Source organism: Anarrhichthys ocellatus, unplaced genomic scaffold (assembly GCF_004355925.1).
Source record: "Anarrhichthys ocellatus isolate YVR2014 unplaced genomic scaffold, GSC_Weel_1.0 scaffold83, whole genome shotgun sequence".
Taxonomy (NCBI): Eukaryota; Metazoa; Chordata; class Actinopteri; order Perciformes; family Anarhichadidae; genus Anarrhichthys; species Anarrhichthys ocellatus.
The window spans coordinates 519,557-532,570 of record NW_022280113.1 but is presented as its reverse complement, the minus strand read 5'-3'; the positions used below and the strand labels follow the sequence as shown (position 1 = coordinate 532,570).

Genomic DNA, 13,014 nt, shown 5'->3' with positions numbered 1-13,014 from the left:
TTTGTTGGAGAGCACACACGTTAGAGAGTTACCAATTACATGAGTGGGTACACGGGGGCTGTTTGGAGAACAGGTCGTCGTTACTCTAATGATGCTGCTGGAAAGCTGATGGGTTAATGGGTAGACATTTCCAGTACACAGAGACATGAACATAAACCACACATGCTATCAGCAGTCAGATTAGGCAGCAGTGGTGATGGACCAAGTACTCAGATAACTTTCTTTAAAGGAGACATATCCTGCTCATTACCAGGTTCATACATTTGGGGTTTCCACTAGAACGTGTTTACACGCTTTAATGTTCAAAAATACTCTGTTTTTCTCACACTGTCTGTCTGAATATACCTAAACTAAACGGAAATCCTGATGGCCCCTTTAACAGTATTTATGTAGCACCTAGACCTGCTTTATAATAAAAAAGACATGAAAATCTCACTTTTAACAATATGGGACCTTGAGGTGAAAGTACCAATACCACAGTATAAAAATATCCCAATACACGTAAGTCATGCATTCTAAATTTGACTTAAAGTGGAACTTTTAATAGTCAAAACTTCAAGGTCTTGTGAACACATTGTATAAAGTATTCGTGTCTCCATAGGGAGCTGCACAGAGTCTGATAACCTGCCTCAAGTGATGTCACTTGAGTCAGCGGTGGTTGGGTCGTAAACGTTTGAAAATTAAAAATAAACGTGGGGGTGTGGGGAGTTGGAAAGAAGTGAGCATACCTCTGTAGATGCTGCTCACATCTGTTTGAGGCTAGCAGCTCGAGGCTACATTAATCGCTACTAGCATAACACTCTGACCGTACAGGATTTGACAGTGAAGAATAATAACGATGATATGTGTGGTATGGCTGCATTGATTTTAACCCTTTTTTTTCTTAAACTATTCATCGGGAAGTCAACAATGTTACAGCAGTGGAATGCTAAATACTCCTTAAAGTAAAAACACAACATTATTTGTAACAAAGTACTCCTATTTCTTGGATCATTTTTGCATTACTATGTAAGTGGCACTTTAATGTTTTATTTGGTCAAGGTGGGGCTAACTTTAAATGTACTGTACTCATATAGTGTTGTGTCTTTTTGATTTATAACCAAACATCTTATTTTATAAACAAGTCACATGTTTGTATTTACAATCTTAATCTAAAAAATGTAACCAACAACAATAGCTGTGAAATAAATGTTGTAAAAATTACAATATTACTCTCTGAAACGCAGTTAGTTAGAAATATAAAGTACCGTAAAATAGAAATACTCAAATAAAGTACAAGTACCTCAAAATTATAGGCTACTCCCGATAACAACAGTATTTTTGTGTAGTTGTTCTTAGGTGTTTTTTACCCCATCAGGCAGATCCTGTACGGTCATTTAAAAGCCTGCTTTGGTCATACACAAATTGATCGGTTTCTACTCAACACGCCGTTGCCCTTGTGCACTGTATGTGGAGGGTGTTTAACTTGTCTGCATCAGTGCAGCAAGGACCTAATTCCACCCATTGGTTTTAGCTAATCAAGTCCTTCTGTTTCCAGTTACGCCTTTCACAAACACTGAGGGAGAGAGCTTTGGAAAAAGAACCACAACACCCCCCCCTTTACAAAGAGACACTTTGAGCAGCGTCGAGCCCAACAGCAGTCACAAGGACAGCGGGCCCAGTAGATGAATAGCGTGGAAATGAACAGTCCACGTGTCAGTAACCAAAACATGAGATCATGAGCTGGAACAACAGCAAGGTTAGCAGCCACGGATTAACAAAGAGGTCGCCCTTAATGTCAGGCCTGGAAGGCCCCGAGGGCCAAACACACACACACACACACACACACACACATAGACAGAGGGGGGAGGAGAAGAGGGAGGGGGTGATCCATCAGCGAGGTTGAAACTAGCTGATTTTCGTTTTTCTTTCTTGAAATGCTGGTCGGGTTATTCCAGGGTGTTTTTTTTTTTTGGCCTCTGGTAAAATAATTGACGACTCAGCGTGTGTGATGATCTCATGTAATATTACCGTTTTCTTATTTTTGCAAAAGGGAAAATATGGACGGAGCTGCTGTTGGGGGTGTTGTGAAGAGATCATGGGGGGCACCATTTTTTTTTTTTTTTAAACCCTTCTTATTTGAATTGCCCAAGGCCGGCTCAACGTCGCCAAGTCCAGATGGAGATTGTGAAAAGCGTATTCACAAGTATTTTGTAAATCAGACAGATCACGCTCGAGGGTTTTGAATGCAAAGCACGGATACAACGTTCAAAACATGGAGGGGGGGGGGGGGGGGCACAAGAGGAAACAATGGCACTGTCTGTTCCTGTAGACAGTGCGAGCTCGGAGAGGATGCGTTCAGGCATAGAATGTAAACGATACAATAATTGTGCATGGTGATATCAGTTAAGGAGGGACTAAACATGAACACTCTAAACTGCAGGACTCATACACACCCATGCAGGGCAACACACACACACACACTGAGGTGGAACTTAAGCAATATAAACCTGGCCACACCAAGCATGGAGACGTGTCAGTGCCCATGCTAAACAGTAATCTTTCATGTAGCACAGGCACACAAAAAAATCATGCTTTAGAAACACCAATTTAAATGGATTGCAGTGAAAGACTCCACGACCCTCCTTTATGTCACAGTCCTCTGCAGTTTCTCCCAAGTGCACAACGACATTAGAGGGAGCCTGCCGTCATACAGAGAGAACAGCCAAGCTCAGAAAATCTGGCTTGTTTTGCTTTGTCAGAGACCTTCACAATGTCCTTCCATTAACCTATGTGTGTGTGTGCGTGTGCGTGTGTGTGTGTGTGTGTGTGTACCTGTGTGAGCGAGAGAGAGGAAAAACTCCCACTTCAGTACCACTCTGCTGTAGTCCTGCATGACTCACACCTTTTTACAGTGAGGTCTGACCACAACGACACAGCTGCAAAGCACTCTGTGGTGCAAAATCCTCTCTTCTTTTGTACTGTCATGACTAACAGGCTGATCTTCAATCTAACAACGTCCTTTTTTGAATAGGTCCAGATACTTGTCCCAACAGATCTCAGCTTTCTCTTTTTTTGCACCAAACGTGTCGTGGATTTCAATCAATTTAAAATACCATTTGCAGCTTTCCTTTTCTTTGGTTGTTGCTATTTTGCAATACATTGTGGTAGTGTTCAAACGCTGCAAGGCCATGGGCAAAATGTATTGTAATAAAGAGGCAAGCGCCTGGTGGAGAATTGCTGTGACAGTCAGTGTTCTCTGCAGGTCGCTAGCCTAGAAAGTGACTTAACTCAAAGCTATGGCGAAGTAGTACCACCGTCAACCAGCTCCGTAAACAAAGGGACGACCGGTTTGAAGGAGGCTAATATGTTCGTGGTTTTAAAGTTAAGCTGTGAGGTAAAGTGAGAATGGTTTGTTGACATTGGGCTACACGGCTTGGCAGTAACAGCTGGTTTGATTTGATTTCATCTGGGCTGCATTGATGCAGTCGAGTGCTATGATCAGCGAGATTAATCACCATCGTCATCCATTACAGTATCAGCCGTCTGACCGTTGATTGATACAAAATTGTAAACTCTCACAAGCAATCTAGAGATGGGTAGGGTTCACATTAACACCACAAAGGATGTCATTTCAGATTTGCCTCTTGACCTAGGCCTTTTACAAATGTGATTGGTCTCATTGACTTGTTAATGACTCTTTTGATTGGGCCGGTGTCTGTGCATGAATGTGGCCCTTGTCTCGTCCCTGTTCAGACTGTTATTATGCTCCTCTCCTCTCCTGCAGGCTATTTGTCTGCGCTGCTTGCCTGCATCTGTATGTTTCTCTCGACCTTCATGGTTGATCACACGGCCAAAATCAATTCCCCGTTGCATTGATTTTTCTAATTCAACATGGCATTTGTCGATCAATGAGCTGTGTTGTTGTTGTTGTTGTTGCTGCATTTGCCAGCTATGACCACACTGCTGTTTGTGTATGTTGTGTATTTTTGTTGCAGACACACCTGGCAGAGATCTGCACTCTTCTGAGTGCACCTTACTGGTTTCTGGCTGGGATTTCTCTCCTCTGGACAAGTGCCTATATGAGTTATTATTAGCTGGTCAGCTGCACCGCGTGCGTGTGTGTGTGGTCAAAAGTAATTTCTACTGGGCTCCCCTAGTAAAAGAGCTGCCATCCATAATGCAGAGGAAGGAGAGTTGGGGGAGCGGACTGTAACTCCTCATTTTGCTCCCTATTACAGAGCAGCAGCTTGGCCTTTTCGCTCAATTTCTCCACTGACTAAAGGCAATCCCTCCTCAGCTGCATCTCTGATTGCTAGCTGCAGCATAGACAGACAAAGAAGCAGAGTGTGTGAGTGTGCGTGTGCGTGTGCGTGTGTGTGTGTGTGTGTGTGTGTGTGTGTGTGTTGCTGGCATTTCAGCACAACAGCAAAGCTCTGAGATGCTTGTTTACCTCTTGGATGTGTGAGATCTTAACACTGTCCTCTAATATTCAGCTGTCTATCTCATGGACGTATTTGTTAAGATGAACGCGATGGGGAAAGCAAAGCGCGGCGTCTAGATGTGCTGTCTAACATTAGCAAGTGAAATGTTGCACTCAAGATAAAAATGCCTTTCTCTTGTACGCACTTTATCACTGGAAGCAATCCGTTTTGATGCCCAAAGCTCGAGCCCAAACGGTACGGTTGAATACACTTTCCACTGGATGAAAGATCTTGTTTGTTGGTGATTGTATTAGAAGGGAAAACTATTAAAAGAAGCCTTTTTTATGAAAGGGCTCTTGGTAGAACGCCTAGTGTGGATTCTTGTTTGCACCCGTAGGAGGTGGAAAGGTCCTATATGGTTCTAGTTAGCGCCTTTTTTGGCTGTGTGAGTGTGGCTTCAGCTCTTTCTAAGGTTTGAGATTACCTGCCTTGTCTCTCTAATCTCCCTCAGTTAATCATCTGATTTATTTTCTCTACATGCACATTAATGGCTCAGGAGGTGTGACCAAGGCTCAGACCTTCTGAAAGTCAACATGAGTGCAACACTGCTGACACGTTCGTTCTCACACTCCCTTTTACAGTGATGAACATCAACAACAACAACATTGTTTCCGTCCATCTTAGTGTGAAGAAAACTAGCTCCCAGATAGCCGAGTGTGTGTGCAGTGATGGACCGTGATGCTCTCTGTCAGGATGATGTCATTATAGTGACTCAGGGCCACTCCTTCAAAGTAGTTACTTAAGCCAGGGTGCATCGTTGGCATCCTAATGTGGCCAGTTTACTCGATTCAGTCCATCAAGCCAAACATGACATCTCGCATCTTAGAGTGCACAAACAAAAAATGCAAAGGATTTGTATTTTTGCACATGTGGATAACTATGATGCGTCCTTCATTTGTTTGATTCATTTATGTTTGTTTACCTGTGAGGTGGGTGCCAATCCCCCAAAACACTATTGCTATAATCATCATAGCGTTTAAGTAATTGTTCAAGCAAAAATGTGCTTCTCAAATGTGTTTGATGTAATTGGAAATTAAGAATCTTCGGGTTTAGACAAAAAATAAAACCAACAAAAAAAAATTGTTGTTTGTCGCTCTTATTTTAAAAGATACAACTTACGAAGGCCGGACATGTCATGCAGTGTAACCCGAGGTTTTGACACGCTTTAATTTTCTGTGCCTTCTTTGCATCCATGACAGGTTTGAATACCTCTGATCATATCGGCTCCACGGCCAGCCAGGTGGCCAATCAGGTGATAGCCAGGCTCACTGAGGAGGGAGACCAACAGTGAGACTGGAAGACCCTCTTACCTCACCCACACCGCTTCACCCATCCCACTCCATCGTCACCACCATGTCTATACCCAGCAGCAGCCCAGAGAGAGAGGGCTCCAGTGGGGCTCCCCCCTCAGCTAGAGTGCCCTTCTTCCCCTCCCGGCATGGACCCAGACCCCCCATCAACGGGCAGCCCAGTGCTCAGCCCAGACTCATCTTCCCATGATGCAGTGCTGTCAGCGCCGGCAGCCTCCCCGGCAGACTCGGAGAACTTGAGTCCTGACGAACTGGAGCTGCTGGCCAAACTGGAGGAGCAGAACAGGTGAGCTCAGTAGCTGTCCTGGTGAAAACGAGACAGTTATTATAGTTGTATTGTAGCAGGTTCAACCAGTTAATACTGAAGGAGTAGTTGTATGTTACGTTTAGACTTCCAAACAATTGACCATTGTCCATTCAGCAAGCCCGTTAAGCTTTCTCTGCATGTTTGAACGGTCGTGTCTTTTTCTTTCTAAAAAACCTTCAATCAACACGAGATGGTATCACATACCCATTTACAAATTTGACATTTAAATGAAAAACAATCAACTCCAATAAAAAAACACCTTATAGATGATTTTATGTGTCACTGTTTACACTTTGCATCGATGACATTGGATCGTTGATCATTGAATCCAAAACATCGATCCAGATTGATGGATCGTTACATTTGTAATTTTAAAACTAGTCAGTTAGAAACGTAAAAATATTCAGCAGGAAACAGTTGTTTTCAGTTCATGGTGCTAACGTTAGCTCAGTTAGCTTGCTAGTTACAGTTGTTACTGTGGGCAGGTAGGTAGGTGAATAAGCAAATTTAAAAAAATAAAAGTTTACCTAAAGAACCAACAATGAACAAGAAGAGTCTATAAACTGTATATGGTTGACGTTTGGAGTAAAATCTTCTGATCAAACAAGAACACAAACTCAAGAATAGATGAAAGAAGAGACAAATAGGTCAACTTGCAAGTGTATTTACAGTTTGACTTCAGCAGCAGATGCTGAAGCTCATAACATAATGAGGTTTGAAGGTAGCGTTAAAACAGCGACTAATTAATGAGATGGTCTAATACGGGAGATAATTAGAACTTCATGATGGGGGATAAAGAAATACGATCTCCAGGGGAAGTTTGTGAAACGACGACAGTAGTACAGGTAGATAGATTTTCTGTATTAAAGCCAAATATTGTGCAGCACATAGCAACCACTGATACCTCAAAAGTAAATTAAATAAAACAATAATAGTTTCCTTACGAGACCTTTTTAATGAATCTTTCCCTAATGTTAAAAAGCACATAAAAAATATCAGATACCGTTGTCTATTTGTGAGACTTAAAGTGATAGACGAATCTAAGATTGACTTTTGAACATGAGAAGATTGAGATTGAAAACGTGTATTTGGCCCTGTATAACTTAGCATGCAGATGGCCTTGGTCCCAGTCATTTCTGGAGAAATAGGTCAATATACTGTATTTTCCAGCGTTTAGACACAGACCACTTTGGGCTTGAAACTTTGTCGTTGTTCAAGGTGTGCATGCACCCAGTTCACTGCAAAAGAAATTTGTGTGAAATGACCACAAGCTGATGTCAAGTCGACCCTGGATCACAAGTCTGCTTGCCCCACATTCGCAACAATACACTGGATAACAGAAAGTGGGTATGTAGGTTAGTGTTTTTGAAACCACTGAATAGGTGAGATTCATTTTTTTAAATCTCTAAAGCAGGCCTGGACGCTGTCAGTTTTTGTCTTTTCATATCTTTTTTGTAACTTTTTACAAACAGCGGAACATGACTAGGACCATTCATACACAGGGATTTAGGTGCCATGACCCCGAAACAAAAAGAAGAAATAAAGAAAAGCATTAATCAGTGTCTGTTTCCTGAGAACAATCCCATTTCATCCAGTGTTTGTCATACAGTACATATCATTGCGATAGCCTTGTACTGATATCATACATGTAGCCGAGATGCTTCTACATGGCCTCTGAGAAAGCCCATCATTGAAATGTAATGTAATCACCTGGTTTCAAAGTCATGTTTCAGAAAGGGACTTTTCTACTGAAGGGTGAGGTTTAATCCCTGAGTTAGATAAGGTTTAATCCCACACAATGAGCAGCACCCACCAGATTCTCCAGGGGAAATGTCTGGTCACATGTTTGTATCACTGCACAAAAATACATTTAGTTTTGTTTAGACTCAAAAAGACAGTGAATCCCTTTTTAAAGACAAAAGGTAGCTCTGTGGAAGAAGCCACATCCTGTACAATTCTTCCACCATCATACATTTTATCTCTGCTTCCTGCTCTCCCAGACTCCAAGTAATACAAGGTTAATTTAAAAAAAAAAATGTCAAGGAAAATACGCTAATTTGTTTTCTTGCCGAGAGTTCCATTAGCAGATCGATAGCACTCTCATATCTGTACGTGACATATGAAGCTAGAGCCAGCAGCTGGTTAGCTTAGCTTAGCATAAAGACTACAAACAAACCAGCAGTGACTCACTGGCTATAAGATAAAAGGCTGCAGCTTCATATTCATTGTGCAGACATGTGTGACAGCAGTATTGACCTTCTCATCTTAATCTCAGCACAAAAAAAGAGCTCCTTTTCCCCCCAAACTGTTCCTTTGACTTATTTTTATTTGTGAGAAATACAGCGAAAAACGTTCTTCAGTATTTAAAAAACTCTGCTGATCGTCCCAATGTCGGTCTGCCTGCCGTGCCTCAGCTTCCCAGTCACTCTCCAGTGTGTGTACCTGCTCCCCGTCTTCATAAGCTGTCTCTTCATGCAGGCTGCTGGAGGCCGATTCCAAGTCCATGCGGTCGATGAGCGGCTCGCGGCGCAACAGCGGCTCCTCGCTGGTGTCCAGCTCCTCGGCCTCCTCCAACCTGTCTCACCTGGAGGAGGACACCTGGATCCTGTGGGGCCGCATCGTCAATGAGTGGGAAGAGTGGAGACGCAAGAAGGACAAACTCCTGAAGGTGGGGACTGGATATTTGAAAAGATAAAGATTACCTGGTTTTCTGAAGATTTGAGTCATTGAACATAATTAAAAAAGAGAACATAAATAAGATGGTTATCGGCCTCCTCGTTTTATTTTCACATGTTGTTTACCGGAACATACAGAAGAAAAGCTCTGTAAATCCCTGACTCATTGCAGAGGCTTGTTGGCTATTTATATCCGTCTGTTTTTATCCATAAGGTCACAGTGTGCGTCCCTTTTAGCCGCGTGTGTGTCAGAAACGTGGAGCTGAGTGTTGTCTGAGAGCTCCGGGTTTTTTTTTTTTCAATTTAAAACAATACTAAATCTGATTCCACCAATGGCTTTAAGTTGCACTTCACCAACACGCCTCTCTCTTCGCCCGTGTCTTTCGGCGTCCTCTGTGACGAAAAAAGAGGAAACACCCGGGGGAGGAGAGGATGGATGAGAGGAGGGACAGCAAAACGAGTTAGAGCGAAATGGGAGAGCAGACAAACCAGGCAAAATGACACACGGCCTGCCTGCAAACTCTACATGGAGTTCGGCTTTAATGATGATTATGATGAAAAACATGAGTAGGTGAAGGATTGATGTGATACCTCATAATGCAGCTGGTGGATGTAATTATGACATGATGCTAAATTATTCTTGTAAATACATCTATTTATAATCCCGTAATTGATTCTGCATTCTCTTTGCTCTTCAAGAGATGCTTCAACTTACATCCCTCGCCACATAACAGAGCAAGGTCTCTCTCTCTCTCTCTCTCTCTCTCTTTCTCTCTCTCTCTCTCTCTCTGCGCCCTCCAGGAGTTGATCAGGAAGGGCATCCCTCACCATTTCCGGGCCATCGTCTGGCAGCTGCTGGGCAACGCCACCGACATGCCGGTGAAAAACCAGTACTCCGAGCTGCTGAAGATGTCGTCCCCGTGCGAGAAGCTCATCCGCAGAGACATTGCCCGCACCTACCCCGAGCACGAGTTCTTCAAAGGCCAGGACAGCCTGGGGCAGGAGGTCCTCTTCAACGTCATGAAGGTGAGCACTGCGGCATCTCACATCACCTCAAGGTCTGGACTTCTGAGTCCTGATATTCAGCGAGGTGAGACTGGCGTCTGTCGGAATCAATGTATTTTGCTTGTATGTGTGTTTAGCCGGGGTTACAGTTTGTTAAGTGGTAGTTTCATTTGGCGTGCTGTGAGTGACTTGGTGGTTGCAGCTCAGATTATGTGTTTGTGCCAAATCAGGTATAAATCTGCTCCTCTGGTTCCGGTCGCAAAGATTTTCCTTTTCCTTTTAGTGCTGTTTATCAATCTAGATCGTTCTGGTGCGAGTCGCCTAGTTTTGGAGATATCGGCCTCACTTCAAGGTCTGTAGATTATCTTGAGTAACCGAGGTCATGATTTCTGGAAAGAGTTTTTCAAACACCACAAGCCGAGTGCTATACAGTTCCATTATATTCAAAATCATGTGTTTCAGCATGACAAAAATAACAGTAATCAAATCAGCGTGCCATTTTGAAACACGTCTTCCCGCAGTCATTCAGAAAAAGATGCATTGAACTGGAAAGATTCTGCTGTGATCAGCATTTTGCCCTTGCCAGTGTTTCCTTCCTAATGTCATTTTATTCATGAGACCAAATCTCTAGGGAAACATAAAATGTGGAGATTTGTTGCTCGTTCCCCGTTTACACACCAGTCATGTTTCCTGGTGGCTCAGCTCGGCAGGAAATGAAGGGACCTCTGGTGACTTCTTCGTAGCTGAATGCTCAGCCTGGATTACAGATGTCATCTGTGCTGCTTTCTATAAATACATCGCATAGCAAATGTAATGTGTGTGTGTGTGTGTGTGTGTGTTGTTTCAGGCATACTCTCTGGTGGATCGAGAGGTGGGCTACTGCCAAGGCAGCGCATTCATCGTTGGTCTGCTGCTCATGCAGGTAATGATCAAATATATCATGTTTAAAATGATCTATGATGAGGATATTTTGCCAGGGTCACTATAATACGTCCGGAGTTCACCGTAATCAGTCCCTCTAGATTTCTCTGATTGCTACAACCACAAACAGTTGATTACGTTGTGGGATTTGGAAACAGTTGCAAAGCAATAAAGTTGTCTCTAGAGGGGAAATATAAGAGTCAGTGTATAATAAACTGTTCGACATAAGCAATGTCTAATTCGTAGCTGAAATGAGGGAACTTTACTCACCCGCCTCCCCTCCTCCCAGATGCCCGAGGAGGAGGCGTTTTGTGTTTTTGTGCGTCTGATGCAGGAGTACCGTCTGAGGGAACTGTTCAAACCCAGCATGGCCGAGCTGGGCCTCTGCATCTACCAGTTCGAGTATCTGCTACAGGTACAGAGGAAGCAGGAGAGTCTATCCACAAACACGAGGCTTGCAGCGTAGCTTTCCTCCACAGAGGGGCAGCAAAGCATTCGTTTGTATCTTCAGCACATCACTTTTGTTTTGTATGTCACTCGAGGCATGAAAATCATCCTCTTTTCTTCGCCTCAGGAGCAACTTCCAGAGCTGAACGTCCATTTTCGATCTCAGAGTTTCCACACATCCATGTATGCCTCGTCCTGGTTCCTCACCCTTTTCCTCACCTTCCTCCCCCTGCCTGTCGCCACGCGCATCTTCGACATCTTCATGTATGAGGTAGGAAACATTTTGAGTATTGGGATGTGTGTATATTCGTTTTTTGTAATCTGTACCTTTCAGTCCACTGAGCTCACGTAACAACAATATGCGACCTGTCTGTAGGGCCTAGAGATTATCTTCCGCGTGGGCCTGGCCATCCTGCAGTACAACCAGACTGACCTCATTCAGCTGGACATGGAGGGTATGTCGCAGGTAAGCAGCTGCAGCTTCATGATGTTTGCTGCAAAAATGAGTTTAATGTGTGGATTCAGCCACACATTATTCGAATTCGATCTTGATTTGTGTTTATATTATCTGATTTCTGATAACAGATGAAAATCTAAGAGACAAAGGTTTCACCTGTCAGAAGCTTGTTTCTCATTTCGTTTCTCTCTTGATTTTGGGGTAAAATTCAATATAAAATAGGGCTGCAACTAGCTATAATTATTATTGTCATCATTTATAATGTCAATTATTCCCTTGATTAATTGAAACAGTTTGTTGATAAAATCATAAAAATGGCCTTTATATTTATTTACAACAGTCCAAACCCGAAACGTTCACTTTATCGTCATACATCGCAAAGAAAAACAGCAAATCATTAGAGTTTTTGATTGACAAATGAATTCATCCGTAAACTCAATTTCTTTATCGTACTGATGAATGAATACATGAACTTAATTGAATGCAGCAGCCGATTGCTCGACACAACACAGGGCAGACGCTCTCCTTCATTTCTATACAACGTGCCTGCCTGCTTCTGCATGAAATATGAATGAGCATCTCTTGTCTCGCGCTCTCTAATCTTGTGTGTGGTTCCCTCCGGGTCTGCCAGCATTTTCAGAAGGTGATCCCCCACCAGTTTGACAGCTGCACAGACAAGCTGATCCTCAGGGCCTACCAGGTCAAGTACAACCCCAAGAGGATGAAGAAGTAAGAGCGCTTGTTACTCAACTAACGACTAATAAGACTGTGAACAGGCTTTAACGTTGCCCAGTAGGATTTGTACTTCAGTCTAACTATTGGTTTTTGCTCAGCAATTAAAATTATAATGGAGCGCCAATCTAAACATTTTGATGTTGAGGTAACATTGCATAATCCTGTGTTGTTTTTGTGTATTTTTATTTTTTACCAGACTTGAGAAAGAATATACCACAATCAAGAACAAAGAAATGGAGGAACAAATTGAGATCAAGGTGTGTGTCTACTCAGCTGTGTGTGTATGCATGATGTGGATATTACAAACGCTATTAGTAGGATTTAAAACATAAATAATATGATATACATATATATATATATATAATATATATCTGTTCTGCACCTCTCTCCCACCTCGCTCTCTGCTCAGAGGTTACGCACAGAAAATAGGCTGCTGAAGCAGAGGATTGAGACTCTGGAGAAGGTAAGAGATGGGTTTTAATTCTAAAATAAATCAGGTTTGTGCATTGACACGAAACAGACAAATTGCTCAGCACAGGACTCTTGGCGTTTTGATCAGATCTAGTTAAACACTGTCACGAGATAACGCTGTGGGTTTAAATTTTGTTTACATTTTTTTCCCCGATGGTTTTCTTCTCCTGAGGAGCTGTGTGTGTGTGTGTGTGTGTGTGTGTGTGTGTGTGTGTGTGTGTGT

General features: G+C 42.8%; 1 protein-coding gene across 1 annotated transcript in view; it reads left to right on the top strand.

The window, feature by feature from the left end:
- The window catches only part of LOC116398361 (EVI5-like protein), a 32,849-nt gene that overhangs the window by 5,939 nt on the left and 13,896 nt on the right, over positions 1-13,014 (top strand). The window contains 11 exon segments of the mRNA XM_031874593.1: positions 5,663-5,864; positions 5,866-6,059; positions 8,559-8,748; positions 9,557-9,781; positions 10,608-10,682; positions 10,971-11,096; positions 11,256-11,399; positions 11,505-11,594; positions 12,217-12,314; positions 12,517-12,577; positions 12,730-12,783. Of these exon segments, the coding sequence (XP_031730453.1) occupies positions 5,817-5,864; positions 5,866-6,059; positions 8,559-8,748; positions 9,557-9,781; positions 10,608-10,682; positions 10,971-11,096; positions 11,256-11,399; positions 11,505-11,594; positions 12,217-12,314; positions 12,517-12,577; positions 12,730-12,783 (1,305 nt within the window). The 5' untranslated portion in view covers positions 5,663-5,816.